We start from the raw sequence: 26,191 nt of genomic DNA, 5'->3' as shown, positions 1-26,191 counted from the left end.
ATTTAGAGCATTGGTTTCGTTACTGTTTTGGTTAGGGTTTTGAATTTTAATGAGCTGTTTGTATATGGGTACCTTGAGTCCTCTGAAGAAACACGAACATTTGTATTAGCATAAACCCATTAAGCATAGTTGTCTTATGAATGTGCTTGGTTTTTGTTCTCTTTTTATTGTGGATGATGTTGTTAGTGGATACAATTTATAAAAAAAAAAATTAGGCAATTTCAAATACTGTTTATGTGTGTTTCTATTTTTTCTTTTTTAAGATTCCATAGGTTAAATTTGGGTTTGTCTTGTTTTCTTTAAATAAGATAGTGTTTGGATGCAAATTGAAGATAAATTAATTGTTTTATGATCAATGGGGTAATTTTTTAGGACCCTTTTGAGGCACATGTAGTATGGAATCACATTTTTGCCAAATATTTGGCTAGTTTCTTAATAGGACATTAGAGTTCCTTGGTAGCTCTTGAGTTTAAGAGAGGAGAATAACAGAATATTACTCATCACACTTTGTGTGGTGTAGGATTAAAAATGGTACAATGTGCCTTATAATTTCGGAGAGCAGATTTACGCGGAAGTTTCTCATACGACTTTTTTCTAATGTAGAGAAAAACATGTATTTGAAGGTGATGTTGTTTGAAGCTTTATCAAGGCATGGACTTGAGGATTGTATTTATTTGAATACTCTGTAGTGTGAAAAATGTCCAATTTAGAAAACCGGCATCTGTTAGAATCTTTTCATGCTTGTTTTGTGACTTTTGGGATTTTATATGTTTCATTGTTAAAACCTACCTTTTGAATCGGTCTTTAATTCTTTATGGTTTGTGACAGCCTATCAACTTCAATGTGAGATAGGATTCTTACTAGTTTGTACTAATATAACTATATAAGTGCCTTTTAATTGATATTTGGTATTTTGCTATTCTTGAAACTAGACAAAGTATTAGTGTCTTACTGTTCTTTCTGTTTTGAGACTTTTGTGCTTAGAAAATGAGTTTTGTAATTTCTTTTCATTGGCATACTATATATTGACATGCTGAGCAGAGAAGAAAGTTGCGCTCGGACTATGGTCTAGGTTTTGCATGCCTCTCTGAGAGAAGTTGTTTATTTGGAGTTTTAAAACTAAGTTGGAGTAAATTCTCTTAGTCTTGTTTGATGACTAGTCCATTTATTTTAGCACATCATATTTCGTTAACCTTTTGTGAGATAATATTGCTTAGACCAATTGGAGTTTATTTGTGAAGTTTATTAATAATTAGTTAATTTAACTTTTGCTATTTTATTGTTCTATCATCGAGGAGAGAAAGATCAGATTTTAGATAGGCAAAATGAGTGGAGGTGGAGTGAAAGGATCAACAACTACAAAAACTCTTGGAGATTTCCTCAAATCAATTCTTGGACGACCTGTTGTTGTTGAACTGAATTCTGGAGTAGATTATTGAGGTCATTCTCCCTATTTGTTATTTGTGAAGCATTGTTTCTAGTCTCTGTTTGTGTATGTGTGGCTAGTTCTTGATGGAAGCGTAATTTGTCTCATAGCAACATTCTTCTCATCTAGGGATTCTAGATGACTCCAATTCTACAGGAAATCTCTTTTTTATTATTTATTTATTTTTATCTTTTTTTTTTTTTTTTTTTTTTTAAATATGGACTGGCTAGTTAATATTATATATTTTTCTATATAAAAAAGAAAGAGTTTGGTAACTTTTCTCATTCGAGGGAAGTGTTTTATGTTTTATTTTTCTTATAGTTATAATGACCATCTTTGTTTTAATCTTTCAATTGTTCTCTCTTTGAGTTCACCTTCTTTTCTTTGGAAAGAAATTGCTGCCTTTTTCTGAGTACTTCTTCTTAGGCATTGATTGGTATCTCCTTCATTTTGCAAGCTGTAATTATTTGAATTTTAACATATTTGAATGCATAATTGATTTTAAATTTATTGATTTCCCCACTATTGACACAATTACCATCTATCACATAGTTTACATATAGAGGAGGTATCCTTCCCTTATATATATTGCATAACTTGGTCCTTATTGTTTATCAGATATCCACATATATTGATTACTGATTTTAGGTACATTATTTAAAGATTGTTTATCAGATTTCCACAAATTTGTAAATGGAAATTTTTGGCTAGTCTTTTGGTATATTATGGTAACCGTCTTTAAGATCTCCATTATAAGAAAATGAAATTGGGTCATCGAAAGGGGAAGAAAAGAAAAAAAAAAAAAAAAAAACCTACGAGGGGGTGGGGGTTGATGTAGGAGTATACATAGCATGGATGATGATGACATGGCATATTGAAGTGGCACGAGGTGTAGGCTAGGCTTGTGATGTGACATGACAGTTGAAATTCAGCCCTTAGGCTTGGCTGGCCTTGTGCCATGTCACTTACTCATGCCTCGTCACCTTGCCATGTCATCATCATCCATGTTATGCGATCTATTCTTGCATCAAGGGGGAGGCTAGGCTTATACGGTGGTGATAAGTAATTGAATTTTATTTACTAATTTGTGTCTAATCCCACTTTTACTTCTTACAAAAAAAAAAAAAAAAGTGTCTAACAATAGAATATACCGCTAATGGGTCGAAGCAGATCTCTGGTGATGGTTGGTGTGCCCTACTTTGTTTAGTTCTGCATGTGTTATGGAAAAAAGCACTCATAGCTATTATAATGCCCTTTAATGTTCATGTGCAGGCATTCTTGCATGTCTAGATGGGTATATGAATATAGCAATGGAGCAAACAGAAGAGTACGTCAATGGGCAGTTGAAAAATAAGTATGGTGATGCCTTCATTCTCGGAAACAATGGTACTTTAAAGGATGACTTGTTATTTTACTATAATTATTCAAAATTTTTTCCCCATATCAGCGACTGGGTTATCTCTTTCATGCAGTTCTCTAAATTAGTACATCAAAGAGGACATTGGCAGATAGGGCTTAGTTTTGATGTTTATCAAGTAATATAGATCATTAGCAGTCATGAATTTTATGTTTGTATTGTAATGTAGGATAATTTAGTTTTTGGAAATAAGGATTAGAGAGAGCTACTCCAAATTGGAAAAATGAAACTTTTTTGTGATGGAATGAGCTGTTATATACTTTTATGTTTGATTTGAAGAGTGATGAATGGTTGTCATTGCCTTAAGAATATAATTGATAATCATGATCATGATACCATAGCCTTGCTCAACAGATTTAGACATTGAAGGCTGCACAACCCGTGCCATGTCACTAGTAACTCAAACCCAAGATTTTGAGAGCGCTTGGATCTTACATGATATTTCTTCCCTTTTGTCATTTTTTTGCTTTCTTTTGGACACTCAATTTTAAGGAGTGTTGAATAGAATGGCCTATACTTTAGTCTAGTGGGCTGTTTTTGTAATTGGGTTGGACCTGTTCTCATCATTTTTTTTTTTTTTACCAATTTGTTACCTAAGATTTATTTCACCTAAGTTGTTTACGAATTTATAATGAAAATGTTGTGTAGTTTTATTGAAAGAAAAGGAAAAACATGACAAGTCCAATCCAAGATCCATTTCTTTAGCCACGTGGTGGTCCTACTACTTCTAATAATTGAGTCTTTCGGCGAGTGGTAGTCCAATGGTCCTCCCACTTTAGAAATACAAATAAGTCCATCTTCTTTCTGCAAGTGGTTGGTGGGCCTGCTTTTTATAATAATTGAGAAATTGTCCTTGCTTTGATAATTGAGAAATACAAAGGAACCCGTCTCAATCATTCAAGTGTTGGCCTACTTGTTCTAATTTTTATTATTTTTTATGGAAAAAAAAGGCAGCATTAGGAGAGAGAAGAGAGAAGGAAAAGACATGAAACAGCCTTGAAAACTTTTCCTTTCACATGAACAATTATAAGATAATATATCGGCCCATATTTGCCTTCTTTTAAAGATTTGATCAAATGCCCCAGGTGGGGTGACCCAGCGGTGTGGGATCCCGCGTGCATGCTCATGGTCCCATGCTCGAGTCGTGGCGGGTACCATGTGGGGGGGATTTATGGCATGCAATGCGCCCCACACTCTGGCTCTCTTGGGGTGCTAGGGTGAGGTCTGTGGCGTCTCGGTCATAGTAACTATGGCTCAATCCAACATTCCCTAGTGGGGGGGTGCCCCTATTAGGTCACGCTCTGGGGGGTAAGTCACATATGGTCGCCCCCGCCCCCCCTTTTTGATTCATAAAAAAAAAAATAAAGATTTGATCAAATAGTTTTTGATTTGCTATGATAGTTTTTTATCATTAAGTTCGGATATTTTTTAAAAAAAAAGCTATTTAGTGTATGCCTTTTAATCATTAAGTTGAGATGATTTAAAAAAAAGAAAAAAAAGAAAAAGCTATTGTGTGTATGCCGCTCAATCAAAACAATTCAATTTCCAAAAAAAAAAAAAAAGGAAAATTAAAAAGAAAGAGAGAAAGTAAGAAGAAGAAATCTTCCACTGAAATAATTTTCCACCACTTTCCATGAAACAAAGTAACAAACCAAACCTAACTTTCAAAAAAAATCCATTTACGATATTATCTTAAATAATCCATGATTTTAAGTTGTTTGAGACTTGTCCGATTTATTTAATCGGGGTCTTAAATATTCATTATTCATTTCAAAATTCAAAGCATAAGGTGGAAAAATGTTTCAAATAATTCCTTTTTAAGTCGTCAATTTTCTAATGAAGACCAAGTATTCTTTTTCAAATATAATTTGTCATTATTTGTTGCTGTAGCTGACCTCTTTTCTTTAGAAAAAGCACTTTACTTTTGAAAAACACAATTATTACGGTTCTGTTCACATCACATGAAGTCCCATATACGTAAAAGACTAGAAGGAACCTTATCTAATCATGTGTGGCTAGTGCGCGTTGCTGATAGGGTTCCCTCCTTCTACATTATTAATTGTTGTTGTTAGTCTTTAACATCACAATTCTTCTATTGCTTCCAAATACTGAGAGCTTATTTCTGACTTACCACAGTACCAAACCGAAGATGGCTGAGACTGTCCTTAGTGTTGTTGCTGAGGAAATACTAGGCAAGCTGATTTCACTTGCTACAGAGCAGATCAGCCTTGCTTGGGGTTTCAAAGATGAGCTGACACGGCTTTGTGACTCATTAACCATGATTCAAGATGTGTTAGCTGATGCAGAGAGAAGGCAAGTGAGTGACCAGTCCGTGATGCGTTGGCTGCAGAGGCTTAAAGATGTTGCTTATGATGCTGATGATGTGCTGGACGAGCTTGCTTACGAGATTCTCAAGCGAAAGGTAGAGATCCGTAACCATATGAAGAGAAAGGTATGCTTCTTCTTTTCTTTTTCAAATTCCATTGCATTTCGTTGCAAGATGGCCAACAAAGTTAAGGCTATTGCTGAATCGCTAAAGAGAATTAATGATGAAGCAAATCAATATGGACTTACTAGAGTTGAATTGGTAAATGCCAATCCTGAGATTATCCCAAGCCATCGAGAGACAGACTCCTCTCTTGATCATTCTGAAGTTGTAGGAAGGAAAGATCTTGTCTCAGAAATAGTAGAGTTGTTGCTTAATGCAGCCAATCAACGACTTTCGGTCATTCCTATAGTAGGGATGGCAGGTTTGGGAAAAACAACTCTAGCAAAATTAGTGTACAATCATGAGTTAGTAAAAAAACATTTTGATAAGACAATATGGGTATGTGTCTCCAATGAGTTTAAAGATAAAAGGATTTTAGAAGAGATTCTTGAATCCCTTACTGATAAGCCAGGTCCATTAAAAAATAAGAACACAATACTTGAACGCCTTCAAGAAAAGTTACAAGGTCAAAAATATATTCTCGTACTTGATGATGTATGGAATGAAGACCTTGTGAAATGGGAGACTTTAAAGAGTTCTCTGATAGGAATGAACTTGAATGTGGGAAATAGTATTATTGTAACAACTCGTAGTGACAAGGTGGCTGAAATTATGGAGACATTTCCTCGACGTCACTTGGAAAAACTATCAGAAGATGATTGTTGGTCCATAATTAAGAAAAAAGTATCTCTTAATGAAAAAATTCCACTAACTCCAAATTTGGAGGCTATTGGAAAGGGGATCGCAAAAAAATGTGGTGGGGTTCCATTACTTGCGAGACTTTTAGGAGGGATGATGTATTGTAAAAAGGAGGAAAGTGAATGGGTGGCAATTCAAAATAGTAGTGTATGGAATTCCCTAATTGAGAGCAATGGATTCTTATCCATACTAAAATTAAGCTTTGATCATCTTTATTCACCATCTCTAAAAAGGTGTTTCACATATTGTGCAATTTTTCCTAAAGATTATGAAATGGGAAAGGAAGAACTAGTTCAACATTGGATGGCTGAAGGGTTCCTCCAACCAACTCAAGAACGTTTTTCGCCGGAGGATAACGGTTTCAAGTATTTCGATATTTTATTGGCAAATTCCTTATTCCAAGATATAAAAAGGGATAATTATGGTGATATTGTAAGCTGCAAGATGCATGATCTTGTACATGATTTTGCCCTCTCAATTTCAAAAGGGGAAACCTTGCATTTAGATGACACGGTGGGAAATGACACTGAGTTGTCTCATATCCGACGTTTATCTATTATATGCAATGACCAAACAACACCAACAATCCTACAATCTAGAGATGTCATGGGTAGATTGCGCACAATTTATTCTATAGGTGCTAATCTTGGCGACAAGTTATTGGAATTAAAATGTGTACGTAGTCTATCTTTATCTGGGATACATGTAGACGAGTTGCCCAGGTCAATTGGTGAGTTCAGACATTTGAGGCTTCTTCGCATCGATTGTACCGACATCAAAGTATTACCCAATTCTGTTACTAAGCTCTATAACTTACAAACTCTAATAATCAAGTCTTGTTATCTTCTTAAAGAGCTTCCAAAAGATCTACGAAATTTGATTAGCTTGAGACATGTTGCTATTGATCATCGGCGTATAAAACAATTGCCAATAAATATGGGGCAGTTGACTTGCCTTCAAACGTTGCCTTTCTTTGTCATCGGTCAAGATGCTGGTCATCGAATTGAAGAAGTGGGATGCTTAAGCCAACTCAGAGGAAAATTAAGTATTTACAATCTAGAGCATGTGAGAGATAAAGAAGAAGCCAAAACTGCAAATTTAGTGGGAAAGGCAGGAGTGCAGAAGTTGGGATTCTATTGGAATAGAGAAAGGGATGGAAACAATAACGATGAGGATGTACTGGAAGGCCTTCAACCTCACCCAAGTTTGAAAAGCTTAGAGATTGAAAATTTCAAGGGTGAGAAGTTCCCTTCATGGATATTGGCACGTGATAACAGTAGTGGTGGTTTGTTTGTTTTGGACCATCTATTGGAAATCCGTTTAAAAAACTGTAACAAGTGCAACAAGATTCCTACGCTTGGGCATTTACCCTGTCTCAAGGTTCTTCAAATAGAGAGAATGGATAACGTGACATGTATAGAAACAGAATTTTACATTTATTATGGTGGTGAGAGATCAAGTAATAGTGGAGGTGGTAGTGGCAGAAATGTGGTGTTCCCAGCTTTGAAAACACTTGTTTTGAAGTATTTGCCCAATCTAGTGGAATGGAAGGACGCGATGGAGTTGACAACAATAGAAACGGTGTTTCCTTGCCTTGAGGAGTTGACCATTAGATACTGTGGCCAATTGACAAGTGCTCCATATCATTTTCCGTCTCTTAAGAAGTTAAATATTTATGAAATCAAAAGCACGGCATTCGAAAGGATTATCAGCAAGCTTACCGCACTCACCTCCCTCCAAATTTGGTATATTTCAGAACTTGTTTGTTTGCCAGAGCAGTTGTTGCAGAATAATAGGAGTCTCATGTCTATAGACATATATGATTGTTCTGATTTGGTTTCCATCTCGCTGCCTCAAGATGCAACCTCTCTCCAATCATTCAGAATAAGTGGATGTAAGAAATTGAGTGAATTGTCGAACGCACCGCTCACCCTTCCTTCTCTTGAGACGTTTGAAGTAAGTGGTTGTCCTAATTTGAGATCCTTTCCAAGTCTACAAGGTGCGGGGTCCCTTCTCCGAAGTCTGGCAATATCGTGTGGTGACGAAGTTCTACCGACTGCGTTACAATCCTGCACGTCGCTTTCAAGTTTGAGTATAGAAGAGTGTCCAAATCTTATATTAATTCCAGAGCTACGAAAATTGCATTCTCTTACGGTGTTAGAAATTTGCGATTGTCCTAATCTGAAATCAATTCCAGATCTAGGAGAATTGCATTCTCTTTCAAGTCTAAGCATTTTCCGTTGCCAAACGTTAAAGTTAACGTGTTTGCCAAAGGAGTTAGAGTGCGTCACCCGCTTAAAGTATTTGGCGATCGGTGGGTTTTGTGAAGAGTTGGATGCGTTCCCCAGTCTCAGTTCCATCCAACACTTGCACACGTCCCTTGAATTACTATCATTGTATGGGTGGGCTAAACTCAACTCTCTCCCGGACGAAATACAACACTTCACTTCACTTGGATGTCTGTCCATACACAACTTTGATGGACTGGAAGCTTTGCCTGAGTGGTTGGGCGACTTTTCTTCTCTTCAAACACTGGGTTTTTGGTATTGCAAGAACCTGATGTATCTGCCCACATCGCAAGCCATGCAACGCCTCACTAAATTACACTTATTGAGGATTTATTCTTGTCCCAAATTAAAGGAAAGATGTGCAGAGGGTAGCGGGGCAGAGTGGTCCAAAATCGCCCATATTCCAAATGTCAATGTCTAACGTTTTTGAGTGGTAAATTTACTGATACCTCAAATCCTCTTCTTCAGTTTTCCTGATTTCTCTAATACCCCCCTAATTTCCCCCTAATTTCTTAATTGCCCCCCTAATTTCTTTCTTTCTGTCTTTCAGTTTTCCCAAAATATGTTTCCTGGCACTACGGAGAAGTAATTAATCTCATGGAATGTCAATCCACTCCCTAGAAATCGATGGGTAATATTTTATACCAAAGGGCAGCTGCGCAGATTTGTCCACAGCTTTAATGTTATTAAAGAGGAAGCAACTTGAGTGGTAAGTTTATATAATCTTCTCTTCTTTTCTTTTTCTATGATAATCTCATTTCATAATTGCCCCAAATTTTTGCTCTCTCTCTCTAGTTTTCACCCTTATTTTTAGCTTGATGTGTAGGCATTGGGGATGACATTTCTATTGTGTATAGCTGGAGGAAAAATCAATCAACTAATTCACTCTCAACTGTGAGAGCTAACAGTAGTTCATAAGAGCTGGTAAGTTTTCTCTTATGTTTACTCACCTGTTACTCAACAAAACAAAAATGAAAAAAGAAGTAATTGTTAATCAATAGTTTTCTTGTAAAATTAATTTGGCATGATTAGTGTTGCTACTGGGCTGTTACTCAATCGTGGCAAGCCTCTATGAGATCTATAATGCAATACATTTAACAACCTAACTTGTCAAGTCACCACCAACCTCTTTTTTTTTTTTTTTTCCTCTGTTTTTGCTATTTAAAATTGATAATGTGGTTCTACTTCTCTTTTGTTAGTAGATAACCATTCGTTTATTGGCATACATTAAGGCATTAAGCTTACCATATGGCAGAAACTGCTGATATTTTACTGTTGCCATTGAAAGGAAGGATATGCTGTGGGAAAAAGAGCTCTACGGGTCCTTTTTTCTATTAAATGAAAATGGAAAGTTTGAACAGCCAACAGATAGCATCTTATAGTTATCCTTCGGTGAGTCCATCCAAGACAGACTTCCTACCTTTCTCTTTGCTATTAATTTTTTTTTTGACCAATAAATACTCAATGATTTGCTTGTCTTTCATGACATATCCACTACTTGAAGTTTTTCACAAAAATTGGGCATGATGTGTCTGTAGGGTTATTTGCTATTTGTTTTTCTACAGGGAGAATTGAGAGCCACCTTTGCAAAAATAAGTCCAAATACTTCAACTACCATTGAAAATAAAAAACTTAACAAAGTGTAGGAGAATCATATGTTTTTTTTAAGAAAATTCAAACTGTCAGTCAAGTGTCCTGGAAAAAAGCTTTTACTGTCAGCTAATGATCAGGTTTTTATCCTATTTTTTTGAACAATTGATCCAGTAATTGCTCATTTTTCTTGAAATCTAGCTACTTGTGGCAATTCAAAATCATAGCATTATGCTTATAGTTATCAGCTTTTTAAAAGAAGTTAGCAAAACTAAAGCTAAATGGAAGATCACTAACTACCAAGTATGTTCTTATTGGTGAATTAATTTTTCAATCCGAAAGCAGCCTTTCATCACAGTAAATATCTTTAAAAATTCACTCACAAAATCAAATCTCCCAAATCAAGATTTAGTACATTTTGTATGAATGTATAAGCGAAGGTTAGGAAAATAAATCGGGTGCTCTTGCATGTCAGTAACATTTCATATTGAAAAAGAGACACTCTACATCCAAAAGAGCTAGGGAAAAAGAAAGAAAGGAAAAGAAAAAAGAATATGATACTTCCTGCTGAACTCAGTTAAGGCAGTAAGGATAGGGAATTTTTTTTTCTTTCCCCTATAATAGCAGATTCCTTGACCTGAGATATCATTGCACCTTTTCAGTCTTCATACTGTGATATATGTAATTTATAAGTGGAAGTGGTTATATCATTTCATCATTAAGCAATATTTTCAAATTTGTAATCCACAGGTAGCACTTGGCCATTCTTGTGAGCTAGTCACTTTTAGTTTCTGATTCAGCAGACCTTTCTTTTCCAATGTCAACTGTCAAGGATCCTTTACAGATCATCCAGTTTGGCGCCAAATGTTCTTTTGGTTACCTAAGCTGCTCGGCCAACAACGGAATCTCCCAGCAAAGCAATAGGTGTGTAATCCCTTTCTATGGAAAGCTAAGTTGAAGTTTTCCGGAGTGGTTGAGGATTTATTTCAATTTATATCCATGCGAAAGCTAAGAATAAAATCATAGATGGATTTTTTTATTGTTCACTTTGGAAGGAATATGGAAGGAGCAAGAGTGTCCCAGTACTAGAGGATTGGTTGTAGTCCAAAAATCACAATAGAAGGAATTTTAAATTGGTTCCAATGATTACATTAAAATTTGTGAGTTAACCCAATCTCCTCTTCTCTTCTAATTTCTCTCTTCCAACAAAAATATCTAAAATGCATTCCTTTATTTTTTAATCTCCCTCCAATTTTGTATACCATTTACTAAATTAGTTGTTTATAATTTTGTATACCATTTACAGATGCTGGTTATCCTTCATTTTTAATCAAAGGTGTACTTCAACATGCTAATTATCCAACATTTCCCAATTAAAGGTGTACTGAAGCACAAAATGGTGCAAGATTGCCCTTATTCCAAATATTCAAAAAGACGTTTGAATCTTATTTTAAGCTAAAAAGAATAAAAAAACAGCATTTTTCTCTTAAGTGTCCTTTTGTCTAATGTTTCACATTTGGTGCATCATATTTTGTTGCATGGCATATGTAGATCTTCAAATATTACTGAAATAAGATTTATTTTTCTTTGCACAATTACGTCCTTGAATTTATTTTTGATTAGGTTTATATATGATGTGTAGGCATTGGGGATGACATTTCTATTGCGTATAGCTGGAGGAAAAATCAATCAACTAATTCACTCTCAACTATGAGAGCTAATAGTAGTTTATAAGTGTTGGTAATTTTTCTCTAATGTTTACTCACCTGTTACTCAAAAAAAGGAAAAAGAAAAAATTGTTAATCAATAGTTTTCTTATAAAATTAATTTGGCATGATTAGTGTTGGTATTGGGCTGTTAGCCTATTACTCAATTTGGGCAAGCCTTCATGAGATCTATAATGCAATACATTTGACAACCTAACCTGCCAAGTCACCACCAACCTCTTTCCCCCCCCCCCCCCCCTCCCCCCCCCCTCCCCCCCCCCCCTCCCCCCCCTGTTTTTGCTATTTAAAATTGATAATTTGGTTCTACTTCTCTTTTGTTATTAGGTAACCATTCATTTATAGGCATACATTAAGTTGATGCATTAATTGCCTCACATATTGTTGAAACTGCAGATATTTTACTGTCACCATTGAAAGGAAGAATGTGCTGTGGGAAAAAGAGCTCGACAGGTCCAAGAATGTCTGTATTAAATGAAAATAGAAAGTTTGAAACAGATAGCATCTTATAGTTATCCACTGGTGAGTCCATCCAAAACAGACTTTGTACTTTCTCTTTTACTATTATTATTATAATTTTTTTTTGAGCATCAAATACTCAAATGTATTGCATTATATATCCAATTTCTTTAAGTTATTCACAAAAATTGGGTATGTGTCTGTAGGGTTATTTAGTATTTGTGTTTTTACTGGGAGAATTGAGAGCCACCTGTGCAAAAATAAGTTCAAATACTTCAACTACCCGTCAAAATAAGTAAACATAATAAAGTGTAGGATAATCATATATTTAAAAATATATATATATGTACAAACTGTCAGTCAAGTGTCCTGGAAAAAAGCTGCTACTGTCAGCTAATGATCAGTTTTTTATCCAATTTTTTTGAACAGGGATCCAGTAATTGCTCAATTTTCTTGAAATCTAGCTTCTTAATTGAAGTTCAAAATAATAGCATTATGCTTATACTTGTCAGCTCTTTTAAAGAAGTTAGCAAAATAATATATCTTTTTTTTTTATAAGTAATAAGAATTTTATTAATCAAACTGAAAAATAGAAGAAAGCAAGTACAAGGTGTTCATGATGGTGAACACAAAGAAATGCTACAAACAAACAAATAGCAACAAACAAACAAACAGCACCAAACAACAAAAATAAACTTAATGAGCAATACTAAGAGACGAAATAAACTCCAAGATAGTGGAACAATCTGAGAAGCCCCAACATCTAGACCAATCAAATAAAGTCTTTTGGCATAGCGCTTGTAACTGAACCAAGGATTTCTCGGTATCCTCAAAAGAGCGCCGATTTCTTTCCGTCCAAACAATCCACATCAAACAGCCAGGAACCATATTCCAAATGTCTGAATTAAATTTTCCCAGCTAAAAACTCCAACAATACACCAAACTTTCCACAGAACCTGGCATGACCCATTGCGTCCCAAAGATTTGAAACATATAAACCCACAAAGAGTGAGCTATAGGACAGTGGAGGAGAAGATGATCCACCGTTTCCTCATTCCGATGACACATACAACACCAATTCACCAAAATGCGACCCCTAAGCATAAGATTATCCAATGTAAGGATCTGCCCATGAACCGCTGTCCACACAAAAAAAGCGACCCTCTTAGGAATTTAAGCTTTCCAAACACCCTTCCATGGAAAAATGGATACAGCTGCACCCCTAATGGTATTATAATAAGACCTGGTATCAAATTTGCCGTTCCCTTTGAGACACCAATGAGAAGTGTCACTCCCACCTCCCCTAGGGATCCGAGGTTGAATGCACTCAAGGAAAGAGTAGGCATCCTCTAATTCCCTTTCATGAAAATCCCTATGAAATCTCAAATTCCAAATTCTGACATTACCATCCTCCTGGTAGCATACAACATCCGAGATGCAAGCTTCTTTATCATTAGAACACACATACAAATGAGGATAGAGCCTTTTTAGTGAGTAATCTCCAACCCATTTATCATGCCAGAAAAGAATACGAGTGCCATCACCCACCACTAAGGCCACATGTTTGGAGAAACTCTCCCAACCATCATGAATACCACGCCACAAACCACATCCGTGAGCCCTTCTGCATAATTTAGTAGTCCACCCCCCTTGACCCTCTCCATATTTGTATGCAATAACCCTTCTCCAAAGACGAGTTTCTTCTCGACCAAACCTCCATAACCATTTCCCTAACAAGGCTTTATTGAAATGCACTAACTTCCTGATCCCCAAACCACCTGTCTCTAGCGGAAAACACACCTTCTCCCAAGCCACCAAAGAATATTTGAAACACTCCTCAGAAGTTCCCCATAAAAAATTTCTCTGAATCCGCTTCAATCTATCAGCCACAGCTACAGGGATGACAAATAAAGATAGATAGTATGTAGGAAGGCAAGAAAGAGTACTCTTCACCAGGGTAAGTCTCCCCCCCTTCGATAAATAAAGACGCTTCCAACCAGAAAGTTTCTTCTCCATTCTTCTTGCTAGTCAGTACATTTCATATTAAAAAATAGACCCTCTAGATCCAACAATGGCCTGAAGACTTTGCCTTGATCAAATCCAAGACAGGGAAAAAAAAAAGAATATGATACTTCCTTCCGAACTTGGTAGGATAGGGAAAATTTTGTTTTCTTTCCCTTATAAGAACAGATTCCTTGACTTGCACAGTTTTAACGTTATTTTGTAAATTTAGATACCATTTCCCCTTTTCAATCTTCATACCTTGGTATATGTAATTTATAAGTGGTGATATCATTTTGTCATTGAACAATATTTTCAAATTTGTAATCCATAGGAAGCACTTGGCCATTCTTGTGAACTAGCCACTTGTAGTTTCTGATTCGGCAGACCTTTCTTTTCCAATGTCACGGACACTTTACAGATCATCCATTTTGGAGCCAAATTGGCCAACGATGGAATCTCCCAGCAAAGCAATATGCATGTAATCCCTTTCTATGTAAAGCTAAGTTGAAGTTTTTTGGAGTGGTTGAGGATTTATTTCAATTTATAAAAAAATTAATTGGGTTCTTTTTAATGATAATTAATTAGTTAGTATTTTTATTTGTTGATTTCATAAAAACATTCACTAAAAATAACTTGTGCATATCTCTATTAAAACATTTAAAAACACTACCTCCAATTAAGTTTTTCCATCTATAATGGTCTTTTCTTCTTGTGAAGCTTTAAATTATTGTCTTACCAAATAGGTGACCATAATACTGGATGCTCTTGATTATGGAAATGTTCGTAGGATATATCCTAATCACTTGCATATAAGGTAATGGAACTTTATCTATAAACTAAAACAATTGGCTATTATTTGATATTTATAGCACAATATGGTTTTGTAACTCATGACTAAGAGTCAAACTCTTTTAAAAATTTTAGTCACTCATGATCAGTATTGACATAAGTAGTTTAAACAACCATGGTCTTGACTGATTCTAATGACTTCTGTCATGATTTTGAAAAATGTAAGAAGCACAACTCATGCTCCAAGCATGGGTAAATTCTGATTCTTGCCAATGAGTTCTGTCTTTGGTTATAGAGGATGCTAACAAAAAACATATCACAAAGGTTCTACCTGGTGTCTCACTCCTTGAAACATTGGACGGACGATGAGCTCTAGCTCGACTGGCACTTCATCTCCTTATAAGTTCTAAGGGAAGGGTGAGGTTGGTGGGTTTAACACCCTCTTATTTTTTGTGATATTTTATATATGAAATTCTGATTACTTGTTACTATCTTTATAGTTTTAAGTTACCAATTTGCGGTACTTAGGACCCTTTGTATCTGCACAAATTTTGAAGGTTCTCCCTTAGGTATATCTGGAATCTATGAGAAGAAATTCCAAATGTATGACTGAATTCTAAGATTGTCATTAGGTGAGCCTATAATTTCAAACTCCATAATAGTTGTTGATGTTGTGAATTAATTTGAATTTTTTTTTTTCCTTTCAATAAAGAGATAATTTGAAGTTAGTTTTCAAACTTAAAAAATAATTGATGACATTCATTTTTCATTTTTTCCTACAGTTTTACCCTTGCTTAAAAGTAATTGAAGTTAGTTTTCAAACTTGAAAATTCATCAATGACATACATTATTTATTCTATCTTAATTTGAGTTTTAAATGAAATTAAAAGTCTTGTTTACTGTACTCCATAAGGAAGGGCATCTTTAGATTCTAATTAAATTGAATGAGACCTTGATTCCATATTTTATTTTTTGGGATCAAATTATGATATAGTATAAGCCATATTACCATTAATTAAGATTGTCTTGAAGATCACATTGAAACTACGTTGATCAATTTGATTCTCTTTGAGTTTTCTTTTAATTTTTTCATAGAAACTTCTGTTTTTAGGTCAACTGGAGTCATATTGTATACGTATTTGCAAGTCTTGATCGCTACACTATACTTGGAAACACTATCAGTAATGCATTAGGTGAGGCCTAGGTTTTTCCAATGCTTTCATGATTGTTGCTTTCATCTTCTATTCATGTATATAGTATTCTTAACAATTCCACCATGTTTCATCTCAAATGTTGATTTGTTATGGCTTTCTAACTTTTGAAGCGTCTATGCTGGTGACTTCAACACTTTACAAGACTATGAGGTAGACATCCATAGTTAGCTTTTTTATTTCATCAAAACATTGCACTAAAAATTGCTTGTTCATATCTCTATTAGAACATATGAAAATTCTATCTCCAATTAAAATTTTCCAGGTGACCTTTGCATTGGATGCTCTAGATCAAGCAGACATTTAGAGGATAGTTCCTAATTGCTTGCATATAAGGTAATGGACCTATCTCTAATAATTAAAACCTATTTTCTAGTTTTTGATATTATTAGTACAATTTTGTTATATAAGAGCCAAATTTTCTATGAGTTTTGTCTCTTATGATTAGTATTGACATAAGTAGTTTGAACTACCTTGATCTTGATACTTGATAGACTTTGATGACTATTGTCATGGTTTAGAAAAAGGCAAGATCCAGCACATGCTCCAAGCAAGTGATAGATGGCAACTTCTTTGTTTTGAGCATACCTTTAAATTTACCAATCACACATTATTGACTCCTAATCTCTTCATCACCATCCAATTTTCCTGAGTCTTTTCCTTTTTCAAATTTTTCTTATTCTATCATAAAAATTATTCTGTTGTGATGTGTTGTAGGCACTTGAGGAAATTTATCTATTCTTTCTGGCTGGAGAAATAATTTATTATAGATGGGAGCTGATGAAAGTTGATTAAAGTTGGTAAGTTCTCTCAAATCTTCTCCTCTTTTGTTGTCTTTCTTATTCTCAACCAGTATATTGTTTATGCAGTTATTCTCAACCCTTGGTTTATCCTTCTTGTTTCTTGGAATGATTTTCATTTTTAAGGTTTAGAGACTATTATTCTATTGGTTTGTTGGAGCAAGAGCTTATGAATCTAATTTTTCTCATATTCCAACAATAGAGAATTAATTATAAGTAATACAATTTAAGTTCCTCTATTTTTTATTTCTAAAATAAAAAAAATTTCCCCATTGAAAATATTAGATATAGCTAATAAAATCCATAATTGAGATTGTTAATAATTCTTCATGTAAAAAGAGCTTCAAATTTGAGATATAGCTAATAAAATCCACAATTCAAATTGTTTTTTAATAGTTCTTTCTCATTTTCATTTTCAATATGCAGGCATAAACTTTTTGCCGACTTCCTACAGATTTTCAAAATTTTGGATATTAATACATGGCCATATATGCTAGTTGCAGTAACCTCTCCTAAATCTTTCCTATTTGTTGATGGATGATGTGTTTTTCATTTTTCCATAAATTAGAAAATCATTGAGTCATTGTTGTTGTGTTATAAGGCCCTTCAATGTTAATTAAGTAGTGTTAAACATAATTTTAGTACTTTATTTAAATAAGTTTTTATATTTAACAGAAGGCCCTCATATTTTGTCCAAATAGAGAAAAAGGAAAATTCTCTTCAAGTTCTGCACCCACAATGTACTTATGATTTCAAGAAGCTGGTCTGTTCCCTTGCAATATGCTGCTTGATTTTTTGTTTCCCTCATTTAAATGAAGGATATGCCAAGGGAAACGGTCCTTAGTATACCTGGATAGAGAAATCATAAAAAGCAAGTGATAAGTCTCTCCAAACTTGAAAATTCATTAGTGCAGGAAACATGTTCAGGTACTTCTTTTTGCTGAGACCTTATTCTCTTCAACGTGGCATAATGCATAAGAAACTCAATTTTTTGTTCTTTACAGTTATATTTCCTTCATTTTCTTAAAAACATTATAATAGAAGCACATGACTAATATTTTACAAATTTCATACAGTTAAAAAGGTTCAGTCAAACTTGCAGTTTTTTGTCATTTCAACAGTTTTCCAAAGATTTGCTTATTTATCATAGATCTAGCTTTAGAACTATTGTCCAAGGTCCTAGTAGCACATGTAGAAAGTTGCTGATTGCTTAAAATTGTACATATACAAATATATAAATGGTATTGGTGATGATCCAATAACTATTTGGTAATGGGAGCTTTGATTTTGTCAATCGTGGCGCATCTTGATCCCTTTCACCACACTTTAGTTTGTTACCAACAGCACACAATTAGAATATCTCACATGGGAGAAAATCTTTTGTAATATAAAGGAAAAGCATAAGAATCGGTCTTTTCTCTAGTCAATAACATGTCATTACAAACAAATAGGCTATCATGCGTATGGCTTAATCTCAAGTCTTTGCTTCAGCCTTTTCAACTATCTACACTAGCCTATTTGAACACCAATGAATCAAATAAACTATCTTATATGGTATCTGGAAAACTTTCATTTCTATAGGAGCTATACATTTGCAAGAAGCTACAGAATCTACCTATGGTGGAAGTGGCACATTGCCTCGCTAAATTACAAATGCGAATGATATTTCAATTTCCCAATTTGAGGTCATGTAGGCTTGCACCAAATGGTCTTAGATTGCTCATGCTCTGAGTTATATATTATAGTTCTTTTTTCAAAAGTACTTTCCAAAAAGCCAAGTTGTGGTTAAGATGCAATGATATGGTTATAAGCATTAGCCATGTCTCATAAAAAATTTCATGTGTTCAGGTGCTCTCCTTTGGAAAGGGACTGGCTGCCTTTTTCTAAAGGACTTCTTTGCCATTTACTGATATAACCTTTGTTTTGCAAACTGACAATTGTTTTAAGCTTGAATAGTAGAATGATTTTTAATGCAGAATGAGCTTGGATTTCCCTATTATTAATTTTCTTGTTGACACAGTCATCGCTTGTTACAAAGTGTACATATAGAGTTCTCCTTCCTTTACTTAAATTCTTAACTTGCAACTTAGTGAACATATGTTGACTACTCATTGTTTGATAAATTATTAACAATTTCCAAAGGGGGATCAAGTACTTCAGACAATATTACTGAGTTTTGAGGAGGAAAAACAGATAAAAATCAAGATATCTAGAGTGACATTCATGTATGGTACATTTGCCCTCTCCCATTTTCTCCATTAAATTTTTTTGTCAAGATACAAACCAAAGGAAGGGGAAGGCGGAAGGGGGAAGGGTTGAAACAGAACTTTTGGCCAGTCTTCTAAGATAGGTTGCATCCTTGGAAGTTAAAGAAATACCACTTGGCTATAAATGGCGAGTGGTGAATTTTAGAATTACTCTTTGTAGATAAACATCTGAATGGTGCTTGCTGCACCCCACTTTAATTTGTTCAGTATGGACTATGAAAACATACATTTACAGGCATTTATGATGCCTTTTAATCTTTATGTGCAGGTATTCTTACATGTTTGGATGGGTTTATGGACAATGCAATGGTGCAAACATAGGAAAATGTCAAAGGGAAGTTGAAAATTAACTACGGTGATGTTTTCATTCGCAGAAATAATGGTAACTAAGAATTGTCTTGTTATTTTACTGTTATTATTCAACTTTCTTTTTTTGGTCAATACCCTATTTTACTTGATAGATAATGATTGGGATATCTCTTTTGATGCAGTTCTCTACATTAGTATAAGTCATGTAGATCATCAGTAGTCATGCTTTTAATTTAAGATAGTGGATTTTGGAAATGAGGATTGGAAGATCTTCTCTAATGGAATGAGCTATCATATGTTTGATTGAAGAGTAATGCCTTGTTACTATTGTGATGAATGGTGTCATTGATTTAACAGTGTGATCAATGATGATGATGATGATGATTGTTGAGTTGGTGGCTTGACAATGTGAACACCCTTTCCAAATAACGTTATTATGGTAATAATTTCGTTAGTTGCCCAGTTTTGAAAGAATATGTGAAACTAGCATCTTGATTTCTAAAACTTGAGATCCAATTAGAACTCGAGCTTTTAAAACTCGTTTTGCCCGGTTTGTCAATACACTAATGTGGACAAATTTTCTAGGTGGACGAAATTCAGCCACGTAGAAATCGAGTTTATAAGACTCGAAATCTGCACAATATATCAATCTGACGCTTTTAAACACTCTCTTAGTTCAAACACCCTCTCACTCAGTCTCTCAGTTCAAACACTCAATCTCTCAAACACTCTCTCTCAGTCTCTCAAACACTCTCACTCAAACACCCAAATCAGTCATCCTCAACCCCTCGGCGTGCAACAAAAATCACCTTTACCCTCAAACGCTCTCTTTTTCCTCACAATCGACTTCAGACTTGAAAATCCCATACCTTGGAAATCCCTTTTCCTCACAATCGGCTTCACCCTCACCCATACCTTGAAAATCCCTTTTGTCCCTACCAACGGAAGTTCAGATTTTTTCAAGTTTGAAGGTATGTTTTTCTTATAAAAATTTGAGCTTTTTAAATAATTATTCCATCTGGGTTTAGCCCAAGTGTTTGTGTTTGATAATTTCCCTTGTTAGTGTAAGATTTAAGTTAGACGGATTTGTTTTGTTACTTGTTGTATGATTTGGGTTGCCAGCATGTTCTGTTTTTGTCTTTGTTTTTGTCTCTCTTTTTTGTTGGTTTCTGGGTAATAATGCTTGATATGTGTTTACTTGCTGGGATTTATGTTTGTAAAATCTTTGTTATGGGGTGGTTGCAAATGTTGCAGAACTATTTGGATCTGTGTAATATGTCTTTACTTATAGTTTGTGTAGAAATGATGCAAATTTCTTCATTGGGCTCAAAATTAGAGCAATTTGTGCTTTTGTTTGTGCTCTTATTTTTGTTCTTTGTTCTTGGGTTATAATTACAAAAAATTTAAAAAAAAATTGAGGCTTTGAGTTTTGATACCTTATTTTGTTGTGATTTTTTTATAGTTGAAGTTGTTTGCAACAATTTCTTGGGTTCAAAGTGACATTACTTTCATGGGTTTTCCTTGTTCTGTACTCAGCTTTAGCATATAGATTTGTTCTTACTATCTCACATGGAAGATTCTGTTTAACCCTTTGGGATTTGCTTGATTTGAAAGTATTCTAGTTCTTGGTCTATGAAGATACATCAGCACAATTAGTTTATTTCATTCCATAAAACTGCTGCTACACATGGTTTTTCTCTGCTTCATTGAAGTTCAGTTCCACTGAGTTTCTTAAGGAAGCCCCATCACTTTGTACCTGATATTGACCCCCACAATTGGATGTAATCTTTGTGTATCAGGGTGATCACTAGTAGTGTTTGCTGACCTTCCAGTTAAAACAATTCCACCAAAAGCTAAATAATGGTGGCTGGTAAAATGAGTGAAAAGAACATTTGAATTCAAGTTTGGTACACTTGGTCCAATGCCAAGATGTGAATGACTACAACAATAACCAATTTGATAACCCTGCAGTTCTTCCTCTTATCACACAGGTCGTTTACAGTCAGATTTCCAATCTGACTGCTGTTATTGGTCAGGATATTAGCAACCAGTCCAGCTTCTGCATTAGGGATTGGTGAGTGATCCCACTTTGTTTGCTCAAAAAAAAAAAAAAAAAAAAAAAAAAAAAAAGTAAATAAATAAAATGCATGGAAGAATAGAAAATTGGATTTTGAATCTTATTATATTGATTTCATTTGGTTATGAAAAGTCAACACAATTTAAGTAAATGGGTGAATTTGGTAAGCTAAATGAAGTTCTTACTATTAATGGTACTTTGGTTTCAATTGCTAGATTAGTAGTTGCTTATTGAAGCTTAAGCTACTTGAGAATATTGTAATTTTGTCTATTTATGCGTTTAAGATTGACATTTTAATTTCCTTTCTTTCGTTACAAATTTTTTGCCATATGTGTATTTTTGAATCCCATTAATCTTTTTATTTGTTTACTAGTATAAAAGTGTTGAATTTATTTGATCTTATCTTGAAGCTTAGTTTATTGTTTCAGGAATACTGACTGGGATTGAGCCTTTAATTTTTCAACCAACTTGGATTTATTAGCTTCTTGCATCCAGAAGACTAATGGTATAAGTTCCTTTGATTAGAAAGAAAATGATAGTGCTACTCTTTGAAAGATGAGAAAATCCTGGAAAAAACTGTAGCTTAGGATTTTTGATATTTTATTGTCTATTTTGCTGAATAACATATAACCATATGACTCAGTTCAAATGACCGTCTCATTTAATGGGGAAATCTTTACAACATTAATCATATGCTCTTGATGTTTGCATCCTTTTTTTTACCTCAGTATTTTTGGCAACCAATTGAGATGTTCAACAATCAACGAGAAACTGCACGTTGTTAGTGAACCAATGTAAAAACTGTGAAAGAGTAATGATTTAGTGGTCATTCATGCCTGATTATTGGGTTGCTAGATAGATGTATATTAGATTATATGTTCTTAGAATGTTTGGGATACTGTAGAATTTGCTAGATCTATTATTTTCTTTTCTTTTCTTGTGAACATTCAATAATTGTATGGCACATTGAGTTCAACATAATTATCATTTTGTTACTGATAAGGTTCACTCTCTCTTCAACGAATATTTACTTATGAGGAAAAGAATGCCATGGTTCACATTAATTCATTTCCAATATGTTAAGAATGAGAGTCAATTTACAAACCATCAATTTTTTGTCCTTGCTGACTTTTCTCAATCTACTTGAAAATCTTTTTAGGTTAACGTCTCTATATCTTCATCTATTCATGGTTGTTTTTACTCTCCTACAGGAGACATTACACATCGCTTGTGTTCAGAAACAGAATTGAAGTTTTACTTCAATAGTTTCTTTGAAAGATCTGGGAGTACCAATTACTTGAAACCTAATAAGAACTGTAATTTAACCTCATGGGTGGAAGGCTGTGAGCCGGGATGGGCTTGTAGTGTTGGCTCAAATCAGAAGGTTAACCTAAATGATTCAAAGGTCATCCCCGCAAGAACACTCAATTGTCAGGCTTGTTGTGAGGGTTTCTTCTGCCCTCATGGTCTTACCTGCATGATTCGTAAGTATTTGAGCGTCCTGAATAGCAGTTCTTTCTATAAAAACCTGGAGGAGCTTCTAATTGATAAAACTTCAAACGTCAATTGTCTTGTAGACATCAATTGCCATAATAAATTTGTGATACCAAGTTATTAAAATAGGAGGCCACATATGTTACCATTGGGATAAAAATTTATGAAAGGTTAACCATTTCCCTCCATATCTCCTAGGAATCAAGTAGTACTTATATATATGTACTTTTTCTTTTTCCTTGGTTAAAAGCTGTCTCTGATGTTTCTTCTGGTTGTTGGTCTCCAGGGAATCCAAACCATACTTGTGGAGGAGCAAATATTTGGGCTGATGTTGGTAGTAGCAGTGAGTTATTCTGTTCAGCTGGATCATATTGTCCAAGTACCACCAGCAGACAGACTTGCACTAGTGGGTATAAAAAAATTTCTCATTATTGATCACTTGGCAACCTTCTCTAATGTTTTGCTAGTTGCAACCTTGTACTTTGTTTTTGAATAATGTTTTAACTTGATATGAAAGAGTGCTTTCATTATTGTGGACTTAGAAGCCTACGTATCATTAATGCATGTATTTAATTTATTTGGAGCTATTAGAGCATGATCTACTTTTGTGGGAATATGAGTTTGAAGTAAAAAGAACTTCTTTTTTTTATAATTGTCTTTCTTGCCTTTGTGATTATTTCCTAATGCTGTCATTTTTTTCATGGGACTAGACATTACTGCAGGATGGGTTCTACATATGAGAAAAGTAAGTTTTTTTCCTCTCCCCCACCTCCTCCCCCTTTCAACTAAATTTCTGAAAAAGTTTTACATAATATATAGCAATGCATGTGGATTAGTTTATGATCAATTAGTTGTGTTGTAAATTCTTTTTTCTATGCTGCAACAAAGAAGAGTTTATTTTTTTCCTTTTTTTTGATACTGCTATCTATGCCTTAATACAGGATTATGGATTTGTCTAGAGTTTCCTCTCTATAAGTTGTGCTTTATTGGTACCCTAGATAGACTATAGAAGACTATATTCTTAAACCAAAGACCATAATCCAATAAACCAAGTGAATGCTACACTGCTTGTTACCTAGGCTTCAAACCATGTTTGCATTGCCTCCATTGATGACTCCCATTTGGTAAATTAAGTATATAATATTAGGCTATTAACTTTGGCGGTAACTTATTAGGGATTTAACTGTTTGTATTGCTATTTTTATGTCAAAAGTAAATTATTGTCTTCCCTTGCTTTTCTGAGTTTGCTGTTGGATTTTTGGTGTAAATCTATACCAGCTTACTAATAAGGTTCAATGGCTCATGTGTTTTTGTGTCAATTGACAGGGTCATCCAAATGTGAAGGTCATCCATTCATCTAAAGGTGTTGGTGAGCCTCCATTTTTTTCTGGCCTCGGCTGTCTTTTTTGCCATCAAAGATGCCATTACAGTTGCAAGAGCAGAAGTGGGTTGTAATGACTGGTTTGCTCTGGATAATCCCGCAACACTCGAACGCATCCGGATGGCTTGTTTGGATGAGTTGACTGCACCATTTATATGTCTATTGTTTCCACCCTAAGCTCAGTGTTTGATGCAATAGCCTTATTTCAATTTAGCATATCTCTCAGTTCTCACTTTGTACAGTTTACCTGTCTTTAACATAGTGGTTACAAAATAAAATGAAATAAACTGACTCTGCTAGTCAGGGAAGAGCAAGGGGAACACCCTTTTTGTAAGTTAAATAATGGTATTCTCATTGTTTACTATGGTACAAGATGTACTTACATCAGCACAATTAGAGGATCTCAACTTAAAAGATGTACTTAAATTTTGTTTCTAGAGAAATATTGTAATTTCATTGCTAATTGCTTCCCCGTTTGTAATATGTAAACCTGAAAATTCAGTTCTCTTTTCTGTCCATTTTGTTAATGGAAAGTATGAAGCAAATGAAAATTGAGTGTTTTAGAATTTCTAATGCTAACCTAAAGCATCCTGCTTTCGCTTGCTTTCTTAGTGTTTTTGGCCGGAGAAGAATCTTGACAACCTATGTATGTATATATATCTCCACCAAATTTATTAGACTAACATTGCGGTTGTTCATAAGTATCTCATACGTATATAACTTACTTTAGAATAAGCAAATTAAAATTTATGTTTTCATACACACACATATTCCTCTCATTTTTAGGGTAGTGTCTATTTGTGATTTGAGTTTATCTTGACACAATAGTTCGGCCCTCCAACTCAAAATTTCTGACTCCGCCATTGCGAAAATTATATCCACCATAAATGGCAATAAGCAACAACAAAAAATGAAAAAAAGCAATAGCTAGGAAAAAAAGCTAATTTGTACAAAAGAAAAAAAAATGTGAGATTTAAAAAAAAAACAAAAATCACAAAAAATCAAGATTTAAAAATATATATATATGAGAAGAACTCAAGTGTTTCAAACTCGAGATAGTCAATAAAAAAGTTGATATGAAAAATAAAAGAGCAAGATTTAAAATATATATATATATATATATATATATATGAGAAGAACTCGAGTCTTTCAAACATGAGATCCTCCAGAAAAAAAGCTCATATCTAAAAAAAGCGAGATTTAAAAAAAAAAAAAAAATATATATATATATATATATTTATATATATATGAGAAGAACTCGAGATCCTCAGGAAAAAAGTTGATATCTCCAAACAAAAAAAAAAAAGAGCGAGATTTTAAAAATAAATATATGAGAAGAACTCGAGTGTTTAAAACTCAAGATCCTCAAAGAAGAACTCGGGTGTTTGAAACTCGAGAAGCTTGAGTGTGAGGGTTGATAATTTTGTACGGGAATTTTGTAGACTGTGTGTAAGTTTATAAAATTTTTCCTAGAGAAACTCGAGTCTTTAAGACTCGAGTTCTATGTGAACTTTATTTAAATATCAAGTAGAAAATTGAGTCTTTAAGACTCGATTTTTATTTTGTAGAAATCGAGTCTTTAAGACTTGAGATCTATGTGAAATTTTTTATCCTAGTCAGTAGTTGCACAGTAATTGTAAAGCGAGTTTCTAAAACTCGATTTTTAAATAGATCTCAAGTTTCTAAAACTTAAGATGCTATTTTCCTTAATCCTTTGAAACATTAGTTAACTTACTGTATACAATCTCCTTACACAGCTACTTTGCAA

General features: G+C 34.3%; 1 protein-coding gene and 1 pseudogene across 50 annotated transcripts; both read left to right on the top strand.

The window, feature by feature from the left end:
• Positions 1-221: 221 nt before the first annotated feature.
• LOC126701624 (sm-like protein LSM36B) lies at positions 222-3,087 on the top strand (annotated as a pseudogene).
• A 1,797-nt stretch (positions 3,088-4,884) lies between these two features.
• LOC126701613 (putative disease resistance protein RGA4) lies at positions 4,885-24,989 on the top strand. Of its 50 annotated transcripts, XM_050399845.1 has the most exons (25): positions 4,885-8,751; positions 8,869-9,027; positions 9,133-9,242; positions 9,574-9,710; positions 10,659-10,832; positions 10,964-11,068; positions 11,551-11,648; positions 12,029-12,154; positions 14,427-14,909; positions 15,180-15,306; positions 15,442-15,516; positions 15,996-16,077; positions 16,209-16,248; positions 16,361-16,431; positions 16,813-16,895; positions 17,714-17,822; positions 19,431-19,544; positions 19,654-19,910; positions 20,057-20,442; positions 21,463-21,545; positions 21,977-22,053; positions 22,760-23,032; positions 23,329-23,452; positions 23,753-23,787; positions 24,369-24,989. In XM_050399845.1, the coding sequence occupies exon 1, from the start codon at positions 4,993-4,995 to the stop codon at positions 8,737-8,739; it is 3,747 nt and encodes a 1,248-aa protein (XP_050255802.1). In that variant the 5' UTR covers positions 4,885-4,992; the 3' UTR covers positions 8,740-8,751; positions 8,869-9,027; positions 9,133-9,242; positions 9,574-9,710; positions 10,659-10,832; positions 10,964-11,068; positions 11,551-11,648; positions 12,029-12,154; positions 14,427-14,909; positions 15,180-15,306; positions 15,442-15,516; positions 15,996-16,077; positions 16,209-16,248; positions 16,361-16,431; positions 16,813-16,895; positions 17,714-17,822; positions 19,431-19,544; positions 19,654-19,910; positions 20,057-20,442; positions 21,463-21,545; positions 21,977-22,053; positions 22,760-23,032; positions 23,329-23,452; positions 23,753-23,787; positions 24,369-24,989. The 50 variants fall into 50 exon arrangements, with proteins under 50 accessions (XP_050255802.1, XP_050255795.1, XP_050255808.1 ...); XM_050399838.1 differs by lacking the exon at positions 11,551-11,648 and having other exon boundaries at positions 9,145-9,242; XM_050399851.1 differs by lacking the exon at positions 10,964-11,068.
• Positions 24,990-26,191: the final 1,202 nt, after the last annotated feature.

This window comes from Quercus robur, chromosome 10, assembly GCF_932294415.1.
Source record: "Quercus robur chromosome 10, dhQueRobu3.1, whole genome shotgun sequence".
NCBI classification, from domain to species: domain Eukaryota; kingdom Viridiplantae; phylum Streptophyta; class Magnoliopsida; order Fagales; family Fagaceae; genus Quercus; species Quercus robur.
This window is presented reverse-complemented; position numbering and strand designations above follow the sequence as displayed.